We start from the raw sequence: 24,977 nt of genomic DNA, 5'->3' as shown, positions 1-24,977 counted from the left end.
GATCTGAGTGTGAAGGGACTCTCTGTCCAGTTGATGACGTCACTGAACACCTAGTTGGAAAATGGTGTGTTATTACATATGACGATGACCCATATCCTGGAATCATTGAAGACATAGAAGAAGGGGATTTGTACATCTTTTCATTTCCAAATTACATTGCATGATATTTCTCTCTTTCCGTTTATTCTCTCTTGGTCATTTTCCGTTCTTACATTCCCATTCCCTTTGAATCAAACTTTATCTCATAGTCTCATAAGATTGCAATACAAGCAATACTTATCATGTCTCACCCAATGTCCTTTTATTTCACCTGTTATCTGTGTGCAGGTGCCCGTGAGGTCAAAGTCATGCACAACATTGGGCGAAAAAAACGCTTTTTTTGGCCGCGACTAGAGGACAAGATCTGGTACACAGTGGACAAGGTCGTCACCTTAATCCCTCCACCAGAAAACGTCACACAGAGGCATGTCCAGATCTGCCCAAGAGTGTTTCATCAACTCTGGAATCAAAATGATCAGTATTACGCATGTTACAAAGAAATACTGCTTTTAGATTTGGATGACTTGTATAAATTGAACTTTGAAATTTGGTAAAAAATTCATTTTCATTAATTTAATTGTGAAAACCTTCAAGAAATATTTGTTAACATACTCTTTAGAGGAGGGAAGTAAACACAATCTTAACGGATCAATAACAGATGTTTTACTATAGTGTGTCACTTTGTTTCGGTAGTGACCATTTTTGGGAGAGGAAAGATATTCCAATACAGTCTGAAAGTACAATATAAAAATGGACTGTTGTTTTACTAAATATGTGTACTTTAGATATGGTATAATATATATATCGTCAAAGTTTTGGGAATAAAACATACATTTCAAACATTTTCCCAACCTGACTTTGAACCAATTCGGTAGAATGGCCCGTATGTATGTATATGTGTGTATATCTCACAGACGGGAAATAGACTAAAATGTGTATTATTATATTTTATTAACTAAACTCATAAGTAGTATGAGTATAAGTACACAGTGTATTTGCAGTATCCTCAGAATGGAAGTGGGTCAGAGTATTAAAACAAAAACACGTAATGTCCCTTTAAATAAAAGAGGCTCGTCTGCAGCACGTAGCTCACGAGTGTGATCTGGAGTGTGTGTGTGTGTGTGTGTGTTACGTGCTGCTCTGCACAGACACACACACACACACACACACACACCAGACTCCGACTGGTTATGTAATCAGTGATCTCTGCCTGCAAGCTGCTCATTTCACCATCACACACAGCTACTGCACACTGTACTGCACTACACAGTACAAATACACACAGTACACACACTTACTCTACGTGCAGTAGTACTGAGACACAGCGTACTGATGGATCTGGGAGATAATACTCGCTGCATGACAGCAAACTGTTGAAAAGTACTCATGTGCGTCATCCAGCAGCTACTTCTGATGCTGTGGTATTGCTATAATCCAGGGTTATTTTCTGACACAGTTCTGCTTCTGCATTAATGTTAAATAATATTGCATAAATAAATATGATGAATAAATCAAGTGCACTGCAATGAAGTATCATAAACACATATCATAGAATAGTACAGGAGTCTGTCTGTGTCAAAGAAGGTATAATCCATGAAGCTCTGCGGCATGCTTCTGTTCTGCACACTCATGCTTTTGCAAACAGGATAAAGATCATAACTATGATATGATGTGTATATATTTCAAGACCACATATTGCAGCTGCAGGACCGTATGTATTTATGAAATATCAAACATCAGTATGTATATGTAATTAAGACCTCTTAAATAATCTTCTATCTTTTCCAAAGACATGTCAGAAACTACAAATACTGTGTGAGGAAGTGCAAGCTTTGAAATACTCCCAAATATTTGCTCAAACTGTACTACTGGCATGCCTGTCTGATGTAATGTAGTACTGTGTGTTTAATGAAGTGTCATTACCAGCTCTACAGTAATCTGTGACTACAGTCATCAAGAGAGGCTAGAGTTGAGCAGGGTCAAAGATACTCATGAACCAGAACTGTCCAATACTTCATATACTGCGTAAAGATATGCTTTAAATACTATCAAGTACTATTGGAGCGTGTAATCTGCTGAAACTGTACTGTCATTACTATTTGTACTGCATGTATTTTGTAAAGTACCATATTATATTTTGATACTACAGAATCTGTCTTTATGTGTAACCAAAGATTTGAGAGCTGTGCAGAAAATGTGCATGCTTCAAAATACTACAAAGGAACTCACAAGACTGTAGTATTGTCACACTAGAGGGTAATATATGTAGTTCTGTGTGTATTTGTGTATAAGTATCACAAAGAATGATATAGAAAATAATGTTTGTGTACCAAACATGTCCGTACAGATACTTTGTGAGGATATGCACGCTTCAAAATACTACAGAAGTATTTGCTCAAACTGTACTACTTATAAACTCGAGAGTACTCTAAGTAGAACTGTGTGTACTTTGTGCCTCCTCCTGCAGCTTCAGAAGTGAACGTGTATAAATACACGTGTAAATACTGTGTTATTCTCAGTGTGTGTACAGTGTGTGCACACGGCCAGTAAACAACAGTCTTCAATGGGGTGTGTTCCTGCTCCACTGCCCTCCGCCAATCAGCGTGCAGACCCCGCCCCACGTGGTCCGCTTGTTTACTACGAAGCTGAGAGCCACCGCAGGGGCTGCTGGGAAATCCCGGAGCGGATTCATGCAGAGAGGAACAGGCTGACACTGGTGTGTGTTTGTGTGTGTTTGTGTGTGTGTGTGTGTGTGTGTGTGTGTGTGTGTGTGTGTGTGTGTGTGTGTGTGTGTGTGTGTGTGTGTGTGTGTGTGTGTGTGTGTGTGTGTGTGTGTGTTAATAAATATTGCTTGCATATGTTCCCGGTGCATTATGGGGAACGACGTTTCAGTGTGTGCGGACCAATGGATTGTCAGAGAATCAAATAACTTAATTATTCTGGGGATATTTTTTTAGAATATGATCAAACACAACATATATTTAAAATCTATGTATCCGAACAAAGTCATTCAAGTATAAATGTGCAATAAAATAAAAATAGTATAAAAATATGAAATAAAACTAAATTGCGAATAGAAATATTTCCTTAAAATGAAAAAGACGAAAGGAGTTTCAACAACACTGTTCTAACAAATACATAAAGCACAATAAGAATATGTATTCAAGATAATAAAGTACAAAAACAGCCATAAGAAATACAATTAAAGAAATACAAATATGTATATGAATACAAACATGAAATGTTCAAAAGATGTGTTTATTTGATCCATTTGGAATTCAACTGTAAATTATTTTCCCCAATTCATTTAAAGTCCAAAATGAATAATGTTGTTGTTGTCATGATTCAGCCAATGACAAACAGGTACACTCCGGATGGGAGGATTTCATTTATAATGTCTGATCCTGGGATCTTCAGGTCTGCCCCCCCCCCCTCCAGTGAGATCCAGTCCAGGTTTTTCTGACCCCCCTCCTCAGAAGGTGTTGAGGCTGCAGCAGCATGAACACACGCTCACACACTCTCACACACTCCCATGGAAGCAGTGGACTCTGCCTGAAGTCTGTTGTTGTTGTTGTTGTGATTCTGCAGGTAGGTGACAGCTGATGCATGATTATTTTTCTCTTCCTCTCTGTTTGCAAACTGCCTCCTGTTGTCCTGCCTTTAAGGAGAGAGGCAGCACTGAGCTGAAGTTCACAAAGGGAGCGCGCACTCTTCCCTCCTCCCGTCCTCGCGCTCCTCTGGTCTGCAGCTGCTCTGTTTCTGAATCCGGAGCAGCATTTCTATCATTTCTGCAGTACAAACTGAGGATGTTTTTCTGCATGTGCCCTGAGTTATATCGTGATGTTTTCTGGATAAACTGTGTGAAGAGAGTTTAAGGACAAAGATAATCCAGATTTGACAGTTTGGAGTTTAAAAGGCTCAGCAGTGCTTTGGTAGTGGAGTTGTTTTGCTCAGAGGACTCTTATTGTGGAGGGTGGAGCGCGCCTCTGATTGGCTGAGCTGCACAGACACAGAGGGGTGTGTGAACTGTAAATGTGCATGCATGCTTACATGTGTTTAACATGTGGGTTTGTGTATCATCTGAACTCTCATCGGTTCTTCATCCAAACTCAAAGAGTCAGCTGTAGAGCTTCAAAAAAAACGTGATGTTTTTGGTACAAAAATATAAATGCATGTGATATTGAAATATGTTATTCACATGTTTAAAACATGCTGATGATGCACATATTAACAACAGTTTAAAAACGCGGAGGGTTTGAGATGTCTGACGTTTTGCAGAAAGTTATTTAATAAACTGATTAAAATAAATACAAAACAAGTATTACTGCAAATACGTTTTAAGGGCTGGACAGTAAAGGTTGAACACACATATTAAATAATAATGATGAAAAGAAGCAAACATTCTCACAATTAAGAAGTTGGAAGAAGAGCTGGCAGCAGTTGGTCCACACTGAGCCTTCTGTCTGTTCGGTTTGTAAATGACTGTTGGGAATAAACAACATTTTACATTTAAAAACGATTCAAGATATTTAGACTTACACAAAACTAATCCGTTCAGAGGTCTTTAAATGTTTTCTAAAAGTCTAACTGATTAAAGACATGTACAGTAAAAGTGGAGACAGTGTACCGCTGCTGATAATCCACAGGATCAGATATGGAGAGGCATTCAGGATCTTCACTCATTAGTAAATAATGTTGATTTACAATAATGAGTGAATTAGATTAAGATAGTATGCAGCTCCATTTAAATGGAAATATAAAGTATATCTTGCAGAGATTCCGCCGCTCGGCCTTAATCATGTGATCACTTTAATCCAGGGGTTCCCAACATCAGGGCGGCGGCCCTCCAAAAGGGTCCCTGGATTGATGTAATTTTTATTTTCAAATGAATGAAGTGAAGATCTTTGGACATTTAAACATTTAATGGGAGTCATGATAAGTTGCAGCCTCAATTCACCCAAAGATAAAGATGAGCAATATTTGAAGGAACGTGTCGACGTGACAGAGAGACGGTTTCGCTGACAATAAGGATCAAATGATGTCAATATTTTAAAACAGGTAATGTAATTAATAATATAATCAACCAAAAAAAGAAAATGAATGAAGTAATAAAGGAATGTATGAAGTGTCGGTTTTACATCAGACCTGGAGCTGAAATATAAACATGAGGAACAGCTGCTCAGACGTTTCTCCGCGAGGTCACAGGACTGATGAAACCTCTGAGGATGAGTCATTTATTTTACTGTCAATGATTTCAGTCCCTCTGTGTCACTGGTTAACAGGAAGGGATGAATGTGTGTGTGTGTGTGTGTGTGTGTGTGTGTGTGTGTGTGTGTGTGTGTGTGTGTGTGACTGTTTAGTACGAAGGTGTTGGTATAATTATAGGCGTTAACAGAGACATTCGTTAACAGTGAAACCATCTGTTGCATATAAATCAACACACACACACACACACACACACACACACACACACACAACACACACACACCCCACATGATTTCACTCTGGTCTGTCAGACTTAAAGCTGATCTGACTGGACTTTTAAATCCAGAGGGAATTCTTCCCAGCAGCCTCTGCTCTAAAAGTATTTAGCTTTAAGTAAAAAAAAGTAAAACAATGAAATAGAATTGAAATGGTTTTATCATCCGGACTGATTCATAAAACTTTAGTTTAATTGATTTCATGGATCTGAAGAAATGAAAGAAAAAGGCCATGGTTAAATGTAATACCAACATTTAGTCTGGTCCTGTTGCATTATGGGTATTATTTACATGACGTTTAAACCCTCCTTTCTGCTTCAGATTCAGACATGTTACCGAAGACTCGTCTGGGGAAGCGCTCTCCTCTCGGGGCACTGCTGAACGCAACCTGCACCACAGGTGAGCCCGGCGTCACCGTGGCATCGGGGCAACCGGCCTTCGGAAGGGTCAAAGGTCACCCAGGGCTCAAGGTGAGACTAGCTTTTCAGGAACATCAAGACCCATTTTAAAAAGCGCTGAAAATATCACCTTTCCACCGGCCAGTTCCTAGACGGTGCACGATTAGACACCACTTGTTGCAGCAGCGCTTTGCTTTAGGTCCGGGAAACTGGTTCAACTGGTGCACCAACTATTTCCTGGGCTAGAACCGAGAACCAAGAGAGGCTGGGGTGGGGTTTATCGATCAACACAAGTTCTGGGCAAGACTAGAAAGAAAAACAGAGATTGCAAAGTCTCTAAAGCGTGACCTGGAACCTGTTTCCTCATGTTGGCAACAACTCATGCCAAGCATTCATAACTGTAAGAGCTCTACAGAATATGTTCAGTTTGCTGGCTCTAACTCTTGGTTGTGATTGGTCAGACGGAGGGGGCTATGCTAACATCCTCCAAGCTGCTTTCACGTGATGAACACGATTCGCTCGTTGCTCACCGTGAGTGTGTGAGCAGAGCCTTGAGGAGATAACAACATTTCACATTCTGACGTTTTCTCAAAATCTCAGAATTCAGAACATTTTCATTTTTTGGAAAAACTTTTTCCTCAAAATTCGGACTTTTTTGAAAATATAAAAAATGAGACTTTCTTTCTTAAGATCTTCGGATTGTAACTTTTTGAAAACATTCAGAATTTTGATGTTTTTCTCAAAACTCTTTTTTTTGAATTCTCAGAAATCTGAAACTTCAAAATTTGAACCGTTTGTCAAAATCCTGACTTTTCACCTGCACGTTGTTATCAGGGTCTTCACTACTCAGACAAGTGTACACGTCTTCCTGTCCAGTCCAGCAGTCGATACAGGTTTATTTAGATTAAGGACAGGAAGTCACGTGTTGTTGTTGTTGTTTGTCTCTCAGGTGTATTTCCAGTGTGGGGGAGGGGAGTCCTCAGGTGTGGATCCTCTGGACGTCTCCTCTGGTCCCTCCTCAGTTCCTCCGTCCTGCAGCAGATCCGTCTCCTCCTGCATCGACGTGCCCAGAAGGTCGGACACGTCCTCCGCCTCTGTGCATTTGTTGTTTGTTTATTGCTTATTGTTGACTGATAAATAACGCCCACTGTCTGCAGTCAGAGGAGTCCGAAGGAGGTGGACGTGGACGAGCTGATGGCAGCGATGGTGCTCAGCAGCCTGTCTTGCAGCCCCCGACTGCACAGCCCCCCCGAGCCTGCAGGTACTGCAGCAACAACAACAACAACAAATACAAATACAAACAACTAAAGCAAAAAACAAACTACAATCACAACAAACAACTACGGCAACAGCTACAAACTGCAACCAAAAACAAGAACAAAAACAAACTACAACGAAGAACAACTTATAACAAATAAAACCACAACACAAACAAACAACAAATACACCAACGACAGGAATGCACCAAAACTACAACAAGAACAACCCTCAGCAAAAAACCACAAACCAAAGCAACACACAACTGTAAAACCACAACACAGTAAACCACACAGCAAACGAATAACAACAAACACAAACTACTTCAGCCCGAAACTTCAAAATACAACACAAGCAAACTTCAACAACGAACTACGACAACACAATAAAAACAACAACAATAACCAGCGGCTACAACAAACAACTAGGAAGCAAAGTGAAAAATTAAACTGTGGTTATGATTGACACAGGGAGTTGAGCTAGTTAGCATTAGCATTAGCATTCTTCAGGACCCCCTCTGTGTGATCTGTGTGTCTCAGCTCCTGCCATGGACTGCGGCGACCTGTCAGACAGCGGCAGCAGCGGCTACTGGAGCGTCGGCCTCACCAACAGCAGCCCGACCCCCTCTCCACCGATCACAGAGCCCGACACCAGCCAGGCCTCGCCCCCTGACGAGGGCCTGGACATGGAGCTGGAGACGATGCTGTTCGAGGAGCCGGCACCGCGGAAACGCAGGGTGGGCGGGTTCAACGAGATCACTCACTTTATGATCCTCTTTTTAAAAGTTGACGTGTGTGTTTGTTTTAAATGTTGACGTGTGTGTTTGTTCTGTTCCTGCAGAACTCGGTGAAGGTGGCGTACCGGTGTCTGTGGCCGAGCTGTGGGAAGGTGCTGACGTCCGTGGTGGGAATCAAACGCCACATCAGGACCACTCACCTGTGGTAAGACTCACCTGGAGTTTATAGTACAGAACGATCGAAATGTTCGATAAGGAAAGAGTTTATTTCTCTGGCATGAAAAGTTTCCAGATTGAATCTGATCAGCGTAATGATTACTCAAAGAGATTCCTCCACAGCTTCTTAAAACTGATTGAATATATCCCTTGACTTCTGACCTCTGACCCCTCCAGCCGTGGCAGTGATCACGAGCGATGCTCCCGCAGCGAGGAGGACTTTTATTACACCGAGGTGACCGAGCGGGAGTCTCCTCCTCACCCCTCCTCCCCCACCTCTTCCTCCCCCCCGTCACCCCCCAGCCCTCCCCCTCCCTCTCCTTCCCCCCCACCTCCTCCAGCCTGCAGCAGCCTCAGCTGCTCCGCCCCCTCGTCCTCCGGCGGCTTCATACAGGTCCAATCAGATCACTCCTACCAGGTAGGGGGCGGGGCTCATAGCGGGATTTTAATTGTCAATTAATTCTTCTTCTTCTTCTTCTTCTTCTTCTTCTTCTTCTTCTTCTTCTTCTTCTTCTTCTTCTTCTTCTTCTTCTTCTTCTTCTTCTTCTTCTTCTTCTTCTTCTTCTTCTTCTTCTTCTTCTTCTTCTTCTTCTTGTTCTTGTTCTTGTTCTTGTTCTTCTTGTTCTTCTTCTTCTTGTTCTTCTTCTTCTTCTTCTGGCTAGGGTGTCTATGACAGCCCCTTGAACCGTATGGTAAAACGTTATGTAATTTGGCACACTGATTGGGGACGGTCCCATGATGCTTTTCACCAGGTTTCATGTCAGTGACGCTCTAGCGCCACCAACGGGGCAAAGTTGTAGTTGCATTTTTGTACGTAACTTTTGAACCGTATGCCTGATTTTCAAAGATGAGGTACGGCTGGATGCATTGGATCCAGACGAGTTCAACGAACCCTATGACGTCATTTTCCACCATAGTGGATTTTGCGCTATATGCGATTTTGTCAGAAACTTTAAAACGTTTCACAGGCCACAAATGTTGTGCAATGTTCATGAAAATTGGCACAGATGATCTTCAGACCAAGCCTCACAAATCTATCTATAGGGCGTTTTGATTTGCGAAAGCGTTTGCCCGTCACAGCCAATCAAAATCAAACAGGAAGTGTGCTCATCTCTCAGCAGCGCTTTGATGTATCAAAACCAAACTTGGTACATGAGCTGGTCTCCCAGTTCTTGGTAACTCCAAACATGTGTGCATCATTTGACCGCTTGGAGGCGCTGCAATAAGCACAGAGGTTCTGCCTGATAACTCTTAATATGTTTGCCTTAAAACAAAAAATCACATGTCTGTTTATACTGTGGGAGGTCCTAAGGCCGACGCTTTGCAACTTGTCATGTCAGCCTAATTGATGCGCCCGCCTTATTGGATTTAATTGAAAGGCTTAACATTTTTCCACAGGCCACAAATGTTGTCCAATTTACACCACATTTGCTTTTATATTTTCGTAAGCGTTCGACCGTCACAGCCTATGAAATTCAACACCAAAGCCGCCAAGACAGGAAGTCAAATCAATGTTCAGCCAACCTCCGATCAATTGACGTGAAACTTGCTGTGAGTGCTTACGGCCATGCCCTTGACGTGATAACATCAAGTTGCCATGGCTATCTGGCCTTTGGACTGCTTGGCCCCCTCATCGCTGCTTGCTGCTATATTCATAATATTCTAATTGCTATTTATTTATAGTTTTTAGTCAAATATGTGGTTTACATGTTGTGTATTTACAGTGATATTGACGTCCAATGAATAAAAACGGTTTTATGGTTTGTTTCATACAACAATCAACATTTGTATTTTTCACAGAAAATGTTGACATTTTTTTATATTTACCAGGTTTTTAAACGAATAAAATATCAAAACAATTGTTCAGAAATAATCCAGACGAAATGAAATAATATTTTTGTGTTTTTATTTACTTTTATTTCCACATCGTAAATAATGCAAACCCCTAAAATGTATAGAGCTCTTCCCTCCTTTAATGTCAGTCACTATCGGTTCAGTTTATCTACAGAAATAGAAATTGTTGCTTTACCCTTGGTGTTTTTGAGACTTAGTAATAAAATGCAACTTCATCAAATATTTGAATTGGTTTTCTCAGGCTCCACCTGTCAGTCATGTGACTTCAGCAGCCGCTCCGACCACGCCCACCTGTCGCTGGACGGCCCCGCCCACCAGCTGCCTCAGACAGGTGAGACTTTAAAGAGTTAAAAACAATATTAATATTATAATTTATTAAAAACATAAATTAAATTGAAATAAAAATGTAAACCCCCCCGAAACGTTTAAGCTGTTGTTTTGTGTCCTGAAATATTTCAACTTTTTCCTGAAATATTGCAATATTTTTCCTCAGAAATGTTTGATTTTGGCAGAATCTCAATGACTATTTTTGATCAAATATCAGAACTTTTTTGAAAATGTTGTTGCCTTCCTCCTTGAAATACTGACATGTTTTTGGTGTGTAAATATTAGACTTTTCCTGTCAACTTCTTTACCGCCAATGTTCTCCAAATGAGTTTTTGTCTCTCTGCTCTCAAGAGACATTTAGACAGAATTATTTTAAAATAAACTATATTTCTCGTGTGCAGTCGAGAGTATTTTCTGATGTATGAGAAGAGATATCCTTCTGCAGGATCCTTCCACTCTTATATTCCATCAACATGAACCGAGGATTTTGAACCTGGCTCTATCCAAAAATACATCCAACTCTTTCGGACTTCCCCTGAGAGTTTAAAGTTAGATTTAAGACTTAAACACACACACACACACACACACACACACACACACACACACACACACACACACACACACACACACACACACACACACACACACACACACAGAAGCCTTTTGTTTATTTCCTGCAGCAGCGCAGTGAAGCCTGCTAAAACTGGTTTTAAACAGGATAGGGGTGGAGAAAGTGTGTGTGTGTGTGTGTGTGTGTGTGTGTGTGTGTGTGTGTGTGTGTGTGTGTGTGTGTGTGTGTGGCAGGAAAATCCCCTCTTGTGGTCACATTTTCCATAATTTAGTGCGGCCCCCTGCAGGCTGAGAGAGGAAACTGCAGGGTGTTTTTACACCAAAGGACATTAACAGAGAGGAAGGAATGTGTGTGTGTGTGTGTGTGTGTGTGTGTGTGTGTGTGTGTGTGTGTGTGTGTGTGTGTGTGTGTGTGTGTGTGTGTTACTGGGAACTACATCAAATGTTAAAAATCAGCAGAACACAGAATAAGGAGGACTGATTTAAATGTTGATTTATGACATTTTTCTTCTTCAGGGTTTGACGTTCAGGGTGCGCTCGGTGAGTGTTGGAGAGCAGTGGCTGCAGCATCAGAGCGCCCCCTGCAGGTCAGTGTTATACACTACATATTAGCTGTCACATCCTCAGGTAACCATTTTAAAGAGTCCTCTCCTGCTGATATTCAGGTGTATATCAGTATGTAGAGTCTCTACTTTAAAGAGTCCTCTCCTGCTGATGTTCAGGTGTATATCAGTATGTAGTGTCTCTACTTTAAAGAGTCCTCTCCTGCTGATGTTCAGGTGTATATCAGTATGTAGAGTCTCTACTTTAAAGAGTCCTCTCCTGCTGATGTTCAGGTGTATATCAGTATGTAGAGTCTCTACTTTAAAGAGTCCTCTCCTGCTGATGTTCAGGTGTATATCAGTATGTAGTGTCTCTACTTTAAAGAGTCCTCTCCTGCTGATGTTCAGGTGTATATCAGTATGTAGTGTCTCTACTTTAAAGAGTCCTCTCCTGCTGATGTTCAGGTGTATATCAGTATGTAGTGTCTCTACTTTAAAGAGTCCTCTCCTGCTGATGTTCAGGGGTATATCAGTATGTAGTGTCTCTACTTTAAAGAGTCCTCTCCTGCTGATGTTCAGGTGTATATCAGTATGTAGTGTCTCTACTTTAAAGAGTCCTCTCCTGCTGATGTTCAGGTGTATATCAGTATGTAGTGTCTCTACTTTAAAGAGTCCTCTCCTGCTGATGTTCAGGTGTATATCAGTATGTAGAGTCTCTACTTTAAAGAGTCCTCTCCTGCTGATGCTCAGGTGTATATCAGTATGTAGTGTCTCTACTTTAAAGAGTCCTCTCCTGCTGATGTTCAGGTGTATATCAGTATGTAGTGTCTCTACTTTAAAGAGTCCTCTCCTGCTGATGTTCAGGTGTATATCAGTATGTAGTGTCTCTACTTTAAAGAGTCCTCTCCTGTTGATGTTCAGGTGTATATCAGTATGTAGAGTCTCTACTTTAAAGAGTCCTCTCCTGCTGATGTTCAGGTGTATATCAGTATGTAGAGTCTCTACTTTAAAGAGTCCTCTCCTGCTGATGTTCAGGTGTATATCAGTATGTAGAGTCTCTACTTTAAAGAGTCCTCTCCTGCTGATATTCAGGTGTATATCAGTATGTAGAGTCTCTACTTTAAAGAGTCCTCTCCTGCTGATGTTTACTCACCTGGATGTTTCTGTCTGTCAGGAGGATTCGTGGCGAGGCGAAGAAATGTCGTAAAGTGTACGGCATCGAGCACAGAGACCAGTGGTGCACGGCCTGCCGCTGGAAGAAAGCCTGCCAACGCTTCCTCGACTGAAGACCAAGAGGAAGAGGAGGAGGGGAGGAAGACGAAGAGGAAGAAGAGGATGGGAGGAGGAGGAAGAGGAGGAGGAGGAAGTCCCTAGAGGAGACACACTGAAGCCTAGCCAGAGGGACGTTTTCTTGTGGTATCTGAATCCAGAAATACTTCTTGTTCTCTTTTTTATACTCTTTCTATATATTTCCTAGAAGTGTCTTTTTCTTCCTTCTGAATGTATTTTGTAGATGTCCTGTTTTTATGATCCACACGTTCGGGGGCAGCTACGATGTGACCTTTGACCTTTGAATATGATATTTGAAGCCGAGGAGAGTGTTATAAACATATAAATACTTCTGTTAACGAGCCGAGATTATTCACATCAACAGAAGCGTTGACTTTAAAGGTCCCCTATCATCCTCCTATATCACCAATATATTCCAGGTCTCAAATACAGAGCCTGTCTCTGATTGGCTGAAACACCAAACAGATCATTGTCCCATAACCCCCTCTGTTTCAGCCCTGTTCCTAAAGCGCTGATTCTGTGTCTGTAGCTTTAAATGCTAATGAGAGGCTGCTGGCCACGCCCCTCTGAGAGCTGATTGGTTTGTAAAAAACCTCAGTGATGCTTTAGGGGGAGATCCAGGTGATGAAGGGTTTTGCGTAGGGGACCTTCACTTACTCTATTAGTTTAGCTTAAAGCAATAATAAGTTGCTGTTGAAATAATACATTTAATTAAAGTCAACGCTTCAGTTTTTCGGTGCAACAAGGATTATAAATCTCCGTTTGAAGAGTAATCGTACTTCACGTTATCCCTGTATCATAGAACACAGACTTCTAACAAGTGGTTGCCAAAATGAATAATGAAATAATACTCTACTGTAGTATTTCCGTGTATTTCTGACTGTGCTTCCCTGGAAGAATCATACCCTTACTTCAGATGTTTTTATATCTGCAAACAGGTGGAGCTGCAGCTAATGACAGATTATCGTTTATCAGATTAATATGCAAGTGCAAAAATGTGCATCACAGAGTCTAAAAGATCAGGTCTTTAAATGTCCAAAGATTTTTCGGTTAATAGAAAAATCGTTGAGTCAACTCACCGGAGAAAAATATCATGAAATGTGTCCGAAAAGTGCGTTAAAAATGTCAGAAAATATTGATAAAGGTCCATCCTTGGCTCTCAAAATCAGGATATTGTGTTTTAAATGACTTCATTGAGTCTAAGATTACTGAACACATCTTGAAATGTCAAAAGAGATCACTTTAAAGTGAATATTTAAGCAATAAAAAACAGCTTTTTCTGACATTTTTTCCTGAAAATGACTTCAAACGATGAGTCAAATGTGAAAATGCTAAACTGTATATTTCCTACTGGTTGCAGCTCTACTTACATCTACATTATAGTGTTTTATGGACCATTTATTGAATGTCTTTATGCTGCTTTAAGGCACTGAAACACTCTGCTGTAGACTGCTGTCCTCGTGGTGCGTTCAAGTGCAACGCCAAGACCGGTCGTCCTTTGTCAACACGCGTCCTTTATTTTGGTCTCGGTGCATCCTGCTCTTCATCTCTGACTCCTGCAGTGATCCTGTTCATCATACCAGAGACATTTATACATAGTTCCTGTAAATATCAGGCCTGTTTTTGTGTTTGGAAACAGAAGCCATTTCCTCTCGTCTCTTTGAAACACAAGTATATGTTTAATTACACATAAATATACACACAGTTTCACACTCAATCATATATATTTGAACACTTTACCAGACCCATATCTCCAGTACTGACTCTTCCAGATGTTAAACTCTTCTTCTTCTCTATTTATATTCTCTACATGTTGTTTACCAGCAGAAACGGTAAAGGTTGATCGTTGTTATCCAAATGTTTTTAAAGATGCACTCTTTTATACATGATGTTGAATCCTGATGTTATAATAAAGTGAAACGCTGATCCTTTGTGTCTTTAATATTTGATGCTAGTCGTAGCTTCAGGAAGAATAGCTACATTTAAAGAGGCTCTTTCTGGATGTCTGTGGTGTGTTGTAAAGGTTTTTGTGCATGTAAATGACACTCACGCTCCTATTGGCTAGCGCTCCAACACATTGTACGTGATAGGCTAAGGGGCGGGACATCTCTCAAAGGTTGACCAATCACACCGGAGCCGGCCAGCTAACCATTCAGAGCAGACTGGGCTCTGGTTTCAGACAGAGGGTGAGGGTTTTTTACTATTTAATTGTAATTTCACTATTTAGGGTACTTGTTTTTCTTTTTCATACATTTCTTTTAAAGCTGCTGTAACCAAACTGTTTCCAAATTTGGGAGCAGTACATTTGATCTAAGCTTATTTAAAACAATATTTAGACCTAAGTACAAGTACCTTCAATTTTAACTTGAAAGGTTCACTATTTTAGTGAATACATTACTCTCCACCGCCTGGCAATGTGTATTAAAGGTATGCTTTAACTTACTGAAATGTACAGAATAATAATATTGTATTCTTATCTTTATCGTCATTATTATTAGCAGTAGTTTTATATGCAACAAAGTCTGACTCAGAATAAGCATCCATTACTCGGTTCGCTTTTATTTTGAAATAACCGGAAGTCTTCTCCCTGCTCGCTTGTTGTGGAGGGAAGCTGTTAGCGCCGCTAGCTCCGTTAGCTCTGTGTGTTTGAGCGATAGTTTACTGAAGTTATTTCTTGTCATATATCAGCTCCATCATGGCGTACCAGCTGTACAGAAACACCACTCTGGGAAACAGTCTTCAGGAGAGTCTGGACGAGCTCATTCAGGTGAAGATAACCTCATTTATTAGCGCGACTGTTAGCTCACAGATAGCCTCAGTTAGCATCACGATAAATGCATTCAGCTTTGCTTCGCAGCTAAAAAGAAAACATATCATCCACACATATTCAAATGAATTATAGAATAAAGATAAGAACCAGTCACCACTCTTCATCAGCTCCACCAAAAGATAAAGAACCCTGTTTAAAGTCTTGAGGCTCAGGTTCAGTTTAAAGGCTCCCGGTAACTCCGGTGTGTAAACACTACAACACTTCCATTTTCTTGCCCTTAGTTTAGCACATATTTTGGGATGTTGTCCAGTATATGTTTAACCTACAATGAGCAAACCATGTCGGTCTGTACATAAGAATGATAACGTAAAATGTGGTCTTCAATTTGAATGATTTGATTATTTAGCGACATATTTAAACACAAAGCTCGCTCTCTGAAAATGTCCCCAGTATGTTCAGCTTTTCTCAATAACAGGAACTTTACAAACTATTAAATAACAGGTGCAAAAGTTAAAGAAGCCCAATCATTTTACACATTTCTAAACACCTGAATTCCCGAGTGAACACTTGTCACCTTTTCTGATGTGTTGGAATAGTTCCATAAAGCTTGTAGAGGGCTAGCCTTAGCATAGCTAGCTTCAGCACTGATTTGCTCCTGCACAAGTTAAGTCTTTGTGGTTAAAATACTGCAGTTGTTTCTACTTTAGCTAATAAGAAACAACGTTAAATACCAATATGTAGTTGGAAGGCTCTTAGTAGTTGTGTAATGAGTTGACCAGCAGCAGCTTCACTTCACCACCCTCCTCCTGATGGTCTCTGTACTATCAGGCAGATGTGATGGTGTTGTCATGAGGATTCAGGTTATTGAACGTATTATAAACAGAAACCAGTATGAGAACTGGCTCAGGGTCTGATGTTTGCTTCAGATTATAAAAGGGGCCACAGACACGGATTATGAGGTTTTGAGAAAAAAAGTTAGAATTTTCTGAAATTTTCTGAAAATAGTCAGTATTTTGTATTTCCGAGAAAAAAGTTCAGATTTCAAGAAAAAAAATCAGAATTGAGTCATTTTCAAAAGGTCTGAACTTTGAGATTTTGTGAAAAAAGTCAGAATTTGGGAATTTCAAGAGAAGTCAGCATTTTGAGATTTTCAGAAAAGTTAAGAAAGTTAAAATTTTCAACAAACAAAATGATTTTTTTCTGAAAAGACACTAAATATATTTACTTCATGTTGTCTGGACCCTACAGGAACTTTTACTAACTGAACTTCAGTTGGAGAAGACCACAACATAAGGAAGCAGAGTCTCGCAGACAGAACTCCTTGTTTTAACGAAGCTTCACTTTGTTTCATTAGCAGCTGCTGCCTTAACCTGCTTCACTTTACAGGAACTGATTAATGTCATCCTTTAATATTCAGGGCGTTTCTCAATACCAAGAATGCAAAGAACGGACTTGTGTACTTTGGAAGAACGTTGTTGCGAGTTTTCTTGGAAGAAGAGAGCACACAGAGCTGTTGGCGGTTTCAGACGATGCGTACTTGCTGGTATTGCGCAATACACAATTGTGGAGCTTCTAAACTCCGAAAACATTTAAGCAGATTTTGAATTCGCCATCGATTTTCGTAAAACTGCTCATATTTGAAATCTAAACCCTTGATTTCTCGCCTCAAAGTGAATTTGTAGTGATGAAATAGCATACGAAAATAGTAAAAACGTACCGTTGTTCAATGGCGTCGAGTAATTTTCCGCTCCTCGCTTGAATGCCGAAATGAATGCTGGGATATATTCGCTGCCGAGTTAACACAAGTTAGCATCCGATGCATCCTTGGTAAAATGGACGTGCCGAGAACATTTCCGGGAATACATCCGGGAACTTTATCCGTTCTTGGTGAAAGTGAACTTGGGTTTGGGACAGTACTTGGGCAGCAAGAGATGACGCTTCACAAGAACACGAGAACACGAGTACAGACAAGAACGCATATTGAGAAAGGGCCTCAGTGTCCTTCCATACCTGCAAACAAAACACTCAATCTAGTGCACTCAGAATATAGTCTCCACCTTTTCAGATGCCTTCACTAGTTTCATATGTTTATGAGGGAATGTATGAGTGTTGTTGAGTGTATATATGCAGTAATGTGTGTGTGTGTGTGTGTGTAGACTCAGCAGATCACCCCTCAGCTCGCTCTCCAGGTCCTCCTTCAGTTCGATAAAGCGATCAACACGGCGCTCGCCAACCGCGTCCGCAACAGAGTCAACTTCAGGGTGAGTCCTCCTCCTGTGACCCCTGACACTCAGACTCTCAGATCTGATCCTGCAGCAGGAAGTCTATACGGACACACTTATAATGAACTCAATAAATATGTGTTCCTCCTCAGGGTTCTCTGAACACGTACCGGTTCTGCGACAACGTGTGGACGTTTGTTCTGAACGACGTGGAGTTCAGGGAGGTGACGGACCTGGTGAAGGTGGACAAGGTGAAGATCGTGGCCTGTGACGGGAAGAGCGAGTCCACGCAGAACAAGAGCGACAAATGGTCAGTGACTCAAACCCCTCAGATCTCAGTCTGTCTTTAGAGCCTCAGGCGTGGTAACGTGGTGTAACTCTGTGATGCGTACGGTCATAGCAGCGCGGCCATCATCTCTGCCGGTTTCTTCCGGAAGTTAACCTTCATTTTGTGTTTGCTTTTTTCTGCAGAAGCTCTCTCTGTGTGATGGAGCCGCAGACGGACCTGGACTGTACATATAATTTATTACAGCAGTCACAGTGTGTGTGTGTGTGTGTGTGTGTGTGTGTGTGTGTGTGTGTGTGTGTGTGTGTGTGTGTGTGTGTGTGTGTGTGTGTGTGTCTCAGAGTGGACCAGTCACTGTACCTGCAGTATTTTTTTTATTATCTTCAGTTGACAGGAGTTTGTTTTCAGTTGGCTGTTATTACTGAGCTGGATCATCTGTAATAAAAACTTTATTTAAAACACAAAGGTCTGTCGTCTGTTCCTCTGCTGGGGGGGGGGGGTAAAGATGACAATACACGTTATCAGAATTCTTACATTTTCAGAGAAGTCCAAATTATGAAATGTTCTGGATTTTCTTTTTTTTTCAAAAAAATCCAGAAAAAGTTAGAATTTTGGATTTTCAGAAAAGAAAAAAAGAAGACATTTCAGAAAATAGTCTGAATTAGGAGATTTTCGGGGGAAAAATTGAGGTAGCAAAAAAATTCTACATTTTCAGGAAAAGTCAGAATTATAAGATTTCCGAAAGAAAATCCAGATTTTAAGAATGAAAGTGAATTTTCAGAAAAGTCAGCATTCTCAGATTTTCTGAACTTGCAGTGTAAAAATAATTGTGTTGTCAAAAATGAAGTGGGGGAGTTTCCTGGTGACACCTGTAGTCTCCATTTACCGGTAGATGACAGCGAAATATTAACGTCAGATTTCCTGTACTCGTCCCGCCCTCCCTTCTGTTATTTCCTACCATGTTTTGGTTGAAGTTGTAATGGTAACAATAATGGTCTAAATGTCATTAATGAAGTGGGGACGTTTCTTAGTGAGTCCAGTAGATGGTAGCAAAATATTCAAATGTCATTCTTCCTCCTCAGCCTTTTCTTCTGCTAAAATGCAAAGTTACCCAAATCAAGCGCACCCCTCTAAAGATCGAGTGCTCTTGGTAACTAATGTGCATTGTCCATCTAAATTAAATAAATACTGAAGTGTGGGCTTGGAGTTTTGAATCCTAAGAATCTATTGACCTGGAAACATTTAAACTTTGAGTTTATTAATAAGAAACGTTTTTGTTTGTTAATTATTTATGCATTTATTTGTTGTAGTTTTTTGTTTTCATTATTTAATTCTTGGTTTATTTTGTATTTTACATTTTATGTATATATATTTTAATCATTTTAATGTCACTTAGTCTGAATGGCAGTCGAGGCCTGTGCCTCACACTCCTCTCCAGTAGGGGGCGATATTGCCCTAAATCCTTGGTTTCCAATAAACATCTAAATTGAGAGAAATCAAACGCACCCCTGATGAATCCACCTCAACAGGTGTGTGCAGGGTGTGGCTAACATGCTAATGCTAACCTGGCTTTCCCTGCAGTCCGTGATCACTCACCCTGAACGTACAGAGAGGGCGGGACATTATGCTGCAGGAGTTACGTGAAGGATGACGTCACAGTGCACGAGGCTCGTCCGCACAGGTCTGTTCAATAACACTGTGGAGTGTGTGTGTGTGTGTGTGTGTGTGTGTGTGTGTGTGTGTGTGTGTGTGTGTGTGTGTGTGTGTGTGTGTGTGTGTGTGTGTGTGTGTGTGTGTGTGTGTGTGTTTCTTCATCTGTTCTGTCCATCGTTTTCTGCTGATGAATTGAAGTGTGGATACATTGAATTTATGTTGCTTTAAAATGCTTGTTTCACCTGCTGTGTTTATTATGGTCTGTGTTGTGTGTGTTATGGTCTGTATTGTGTGTGTTATGGTCTGTATTGTGTGTATTATGGTCTGTATCGTGTGTATTATGGTCTGTATTGTGTGTATTATGGTCTGTATTGTGTGTGTTATGGTCTGTATTGTGTGTATTATGGTCTGTATCGTGTGTATTATGGTCTGTATTGTGTGTATTATGGTCTGTTTTGTGTGTATTATGGTCTGTTTTGGGTTTTACCGGTGATCTGCTCTGAGGAGGCTGGTTGTGTTTGATGGTCAGATGGAGGCCTCGGTGCCCGCGCTGCAGCGTGGGTGTGTTGTTGGTTTGTTTGTGTTCACAGTGAGAAGTTAATTCAACTTATTTTGGAGCTTTGTTTGTTTTGTTTGTCTCTTTTTGATGTTAACAGTTTCATTATTTCAGAAACAGGATTATGGATGAACACAGTAAGATATATGAAACTGTAAGAAGAGGAACAACCACCGGACCAGTATGTATTTAAAGAAGAATATAGAGGAATACACAAAGTACAGTAACGTATGGCAGAAATAGTTTAGACATTCAACATGTGCAGCTTTGGGATGTAAAGTGGAGCGCTGTGTAGATTCAAAAAGATATAGCGTTGAAAACAAATATCCTCCTTAGGTTTAGAGTCCTGCTCAAAGGCAGTTACCATTAGGCCTACTACTTTATCTGTCGTGCATCTTTACACCAGTAGCCTAGTTTTCCCGTTACTGGAGTTCAAATGGTCTGGTACTTTTTCCATCCCTGTCTGAAGACCTCTGTAAACCTGGTTCAGATGTATTTGGTAATTCTCTGAAATATTTCCATGTGAAGTGACCAGTGGAGAAAATTCAGTCTGAAAAGTATACGTCCAGTCTCCTTGCGGTTCCCCGGACTGGGAGAGCGTGCTTTCCCCTCCCCGGGTCTGTGGGATCAGCTCTGCGTCGGTCTGGGTTTTTAAGGAAAGCTTTAAGACCCTCCTGATCGGCACCGCGTTTCATTCACTGTCCTGGTTTCCTTTTCTACATGGTGTGCTCTGTTTTTAAACTAAGCTCCCTGGTTTTGTTTGTCCTGCTTTTTTCATGTGTTTCATAGATCATTTTCAGCTGACTTGTGAAGCACCTTGAGAAGACGTTGTTTTGAAAGTGTGCAAATCAAATCAAATGTATTATTAATAGTAATAATGTTAGTCATTGCTGCGGGAGAAATGACTTGAACACTTCTCAAAATAGTTGGCACGTGTTTCTGTGAATCGCTTCAGCTTCTGAGTTTCACTCTGGTGTTATTCAGCTGTGTGAGTTAAGTTCAGATGACAAAAAAATCACGAGTGCTTTTATTTAGAGAGCAGTGAGGAGTCGCAGCTTCACCTGAACCCCCCTCGTCGTTCTTCCCCATCATGCAAACAATCAGACCACAGATCAGTTTAACCTTCGTCCTGTTTCCCATCAGTCAGCGGGGTAATGACCTCTGACCGGTGGGGTACGTCAGCAGACATCCGTCTGTCACTCTGAAGCCGCCTCCTCCTTTATGGAAGCTCACCGGGTCATTTGACAAAGCTGAGGGTCTTTATCTTTAAAGGGGCCCTATTCCGCTGTTTGGGGTGCTTCCTCCCCTCTAGTGTGTTCTGTAGTGCAGGTAAATGGTCTCCAAACGCCTCCATTGGACTCCTTTGTTTACTTCTGGAACATTGTGACATGCCTATGAAACACTCGCGATTCTATTGGCTAGCGCTCCAACACATTGCACGTGATAGGCTAAGGGGGCGGGACATCTCTGAGCAGGTTGACCAATCACAACAGCTAACCATCAGGGCAGACTGGGCTCTGGTTTCAACAGGAGAGGACTCTTCAAACACACGGGAACGTGCTTGAGAAATGGCCAAGATATACAGGTGTGATTAATTGTGTGTGTGTGTGTGTGTGTGTGTGTGTGTGTGTGTGTGTGTGTGTATTAGCTGACTAATACAGGCTGCTCTCTGTTATGCTAATGAGCTCATTAAATATGCAGATCGGTCCTCGGAGGCCGCTCCTTATTAATTGTTCTCGTTGACTCGAGTAATTATCTGTTTGTGGATTTAATTTGGAGATTTACAAAGTGTGTGTATGTGTGTGTGTGTGTGTGTGTGTGTGTGTGTGTGTGTGTGTGTGTGTGTGTGTGTGTGTGTGTCATTGTGTAACACAGACCTGCTGCAAATATAATGCAACACCTTCTCCTGGAAATACACCTTTATTTTTTTCAGACAAAGCCAGATGTTTGGGTTTTTTGTGCGTAAGGGAAGCAGCTTTATACCTCTGAATATTTCTGTGTGTGTGTGTGTGTGTGTGTGTGTGTGTGTGTGTGTGTGTGTGTGTGTGTGTGTGTGTGTGTGTGTGTGTGTGTGTGTGTGTGTGTGTGTGTGTGTGTGTGTGTGTGTGTGAGGTTTGATGTTGTCTTTGGTGTGTTTACCGAGGACAAACTTTAAATATTTCCTCAGAAGAAGACAGACGGACGGGGTGTATTCTGGGTGATTCTGGTGGATTAGTCCTTTAATCCTGCAGCTCTCTGATCTCCCTCTGCAAACACTGCGCTGTAATCAGGGGAATTAATTACCACAGTATATTAATTATCCCGCTAATGCGAAGTTAAACATCCAGCAGACATGTTACTGTGTCTGGAAAAACTGAGACGTAATCATGACGACATGACGAGTCAATATTGCCGTTCTGTTGTTTAGATTTCTTGCCGGATATTAATTATTTTTCCCCACAAAGATCTGAGAGGACGTTAAGGATTAGACACTGTCACAGAAAAAATGAATTATCCAATCAAGCTTTTTAAATGTGTAAGAGCTGAGAGGTAATTAAATCCTGCGACCTTGAGGAAGTTTAAACTTAAAAACATGATGGATGGGAGACACACACACACACACACACACACACACACACACACACACACACACAGTCACGGTATAGATGATCCTTAGTAGGAAAATAAAAGTCACGTTTTTTACATTCAAGGATTAATGCCTTCCTGAGAAATCTGGATCAGAATACCTTCATTCGTCCCTTAATATCAATCAGGAGGAATGCATAAAGGGGCATCGAGCCACCTTTAGTGTTTGAATACAGTCCATAATTCAACCTATCATGAGCTTTTCTTTGAGTGACGTGATGAGAGGTGTACACATCCTCCCAGATGTAAAGCACTCTCTGTATTCCTCTCTGAGTGTTGGTCAGCTAACGCATACTGACTTTATCTTCAGCTACGCTCTCTGGTGCAGTCAGTCGTCTCTGTGAGGGACTGTGGATGTGTCCTCGGGCCAGATACTGAACGCTGAGGTGCTCCCGTTGGCCAACGGTGTGTGAGTATGTGTGTGAGTGAGTGGTGCTGCTCTGCATGAATGAGGGGTGAATGACTCGTAGTATGTGAAGCTTCGAGGGGTCCAGATGAAGGGATGAACAGAACATTTAGCCTCTCTCATACAGGACACCAGATACCTCCTCTCAAAGTACTTCATAAAGATAATCCCGAGCATCCATCACAGCGAGTGTTAATCCTCCGAGTTCAAGTTAAACGTCCTGAAGACTAATGAAGGAGCAGCGGAGGAATTAATCTCCTCCGTCACTGAAATCATTATTCAGCTCAAATTAAATCACATTTTGAACGTTAAGAGTTCGCAGGCAGGGAGAAAAAATGTCCGACAATTTAAACAAGGAAAAATGTTTGAAGAAAAGATGAAGAACTGCAGTGATGATGAAGAGCATCAACTCACCTTCAAAATAAAGTCAACTGAGGAAAGGAAACAACTGACCTGCTAACTGCTTAATAACCTGCTACCAGAGTTCCTGAATGGCCTGCTGAGATGCTAAATCAACTAACTAACCCAATGAGCCCCCTGCTAACTGCTTATTAACCTGCTAACTGGGACCCTAAATGAGCTGCTAATGACCCCAATACACAAACTGCTCACACGGATGCTATCAATTTAGTAACGTTCCTGCTGCTAACTGACATGCTAACTGCTAATTAACCCCACTGTTAACTATGCTGCTTATCCACCTTCATAGCTCCCGTTCATTTGCCTGCTACTTGCTATATGCTAACCTGCTAAGTGATTTGTCAAAGTGCTAACCACTAAGTGACCTGCTAATAGCTTCTGGTTACTGATGTTGCAGCTTATTAACCAGAAGTTGAAGCCTTTACGTCCCTCAAAATCTGACAGTACGGTAAGGTACAGCAGTGACAGTAATCCGGTATTCGCAGCGGGAGCAGGCTTTATTCATCCCTTACAGAAAGGCAGTTTGACAGCAGAGTAAAGCACTGGAAATATTCTTTATTCTGCAGAAACTTGAAATGGTATTGTTTTTTAAGGTGTTACTAAAACTACTGTAGTAAAACATACATAAAAGAACCTAACACCACACTCTAAAACATAACAGCTGTCCTTTTTCAATGTTGAGTCAAGACAGGGTTTGAGGAAGAGGATGGATGTTTACAACACACAGCTAAATGTCATGTTTCAGGCCCGTCAACATTCAGTTTGCTGATGATCATTCAGAGTTCATTTCACACTCCACAGATCTCTGAGTAAATGTCTGTAGCGACCTCCTGATTTCTGAGAACCTGAACCCGAGCGTTCCTCTGCTCTCGGTGTGTAAATGTCTCTCAGGTGAACGAGGCGGCGCTCAGGTGTGAGGCCGGCCCCCGTCACGCCCGTCCTGCTGAGCGATGCTCTCATTGAACTGTGTTCTGCTGCAGACACAACGTCCGACCCGAAACATCCGTCTTTATCTGAGACACAAACACCCACGAGACCCGAGGGACAGGAAGCGTCTGATCGGTGACAGAGACGCAGCGTTACAGAGGACACTGAGAGGCTGCAGACAGCTTTGTGGATCGCATCCGTCTCAGAAATGTTACCGTGAACCGTGACCACTTCTTTCATTAACGAGCACAATTAATGTTGCACAATTTCCCAAAATTGCAATATGGAAGGGAAAGTCCAAACTCAGCATCTCATCCTGTTTCCTGCTCTGGAGGTCAACGGTGTTCTAAATGTGTTTTTGGTGGTCCAGGTCTGGGACTTGGGTCTGGAAGAATGGGTTGAT

At 41.4% G+C, this 24,977-nt stretch overlaps 2 protein-coding genes across 2 annotated transcripts; both read left to right on the top strand.

Annotated features, from left to right (window-relative positions):
• Nucleotides 1-3,476: 3,476 nt before the first annotated feature.
• Nucleotides 3,477-14,635, top strand: znf395a (zinc finger protein 395a). The gene is made up of 10 exons (XM_063882258.1): nucleotides 3,477-3,627; nucleotides 5,841-5,989; nucleotides 6,867-6,991; nucleotides 7,075-7,178; nucleotides 7,714-7,910; nucleotides 8,015-8,115; nucleotides 8,304-8,544; nucleotides 10,222-10,311; nucleotides 11,394-11,464; nucleotides 12,594-14,635. Exons 2-10 carry the CDS (start codon nucleotides 5,849-5,851, stop codon nucleotides 12,703-12,705), a joined length of 1,182 nt encoding a protein of 393 aa, XP_063738328.1. The 5' UTR covers nucleotides 3,477-3,627; nucleotides 5,841-5,848; the 3' UTR covers nucleotides 12,706-14,635.
• Nucleotides 14,636-15,261: 626 nt separating this feature from the next.
• Nucleotides 15,262-18,452, top strand: gtf2a2 (general transcription factor IIA, 2). The gene is made up of 4 exons (XM_063882299.1): nucleotides 15,262-15,476; nucleotides 17,636-17,740; nucleotides 17,854-18,011; nucleotides 18,173-18,452. Coding segments are annotated over exons 1-4 (336 nt in total). The 5' UTR covers nucleotides 15,262-15,404; the 3' UTR covers nucleotides 18,174-18,452.
• Nucleotides 18,453-24,977: the final 6,525 nt, after the last annotated feature.

The sequence above is a fragment of the Eleginops maclovinus genome, chromosome 4, assembly GCF_036324505.1.
Source record: "Eleginops maclovinus isolate JMC-PN-2008 ecotype Puerto Natales chromosome 4, JC_Emac_rtc_rv5, whole genome shotgun sequence".
Taxonomy (NCBI): domain Eukaryota; kingdom Metazoa; phylum Chordata; class Actinopteri; order Perciformes; family Eleginopidae; genus Eleginops; species Eleginops maclovinus.
Note: the sequence above shows the minus strand (reverse complement) of the source record. Positions and strands in the feature narration are given on the sequence as shown.

What these genes read in the sequence shown, in the direction of transcription:
- znf395a (XM_063882258.1), top strand. Translation starts at nt 5,849, where the DNA reads ATGTTACCGAAGACTCGTCTGGGGAAGCGCTCTCCTCTCGGGGCACTG. An exon ending in TGCATCGACGTGCCCAGAAG is followed by an intron (nt 6,992 to 7,074) that starts GTCGGACACGTC and finishes CACTGTCTGCAG; the next exon opens with TCAGAGGAGTCCGAAGGAGG. An exon ending in ATCAGGACCACTCACCTGTG is followed by an intron (nt 8,116 to 8,303) that starts GTAAGACTCACC and finishes TGACCCCTCCAG; the next exon opens with CCGTGGCAGTGATCACGAGC.
- gtf2a2 (XM_063882299.1), top strand. Translation starts at nt 15,405, where the DNA reads ATGGCGTACCAGCTGTACAGAAACACCACTCTGGGAAACAGTCTTCAG. An exon ending in GTCTGGACGAGCTCATTCAG is followed by an intron (nt 15,477 to 17,635) that starts GTGAAGATAACC and finishes GTGTGTGTGTAG; the next exon opens with ACTCAGCAGATCACCCCTCA. An exon ending in GCAACAGAGTCAACTTCAGG is followed by an intron (nt 17,741 to 17,853) that starts GTGAGTCCTCCT and finishes GTTCCTCCTCAG; the next exon opens with GGTTCTCTGAACACGTACCG.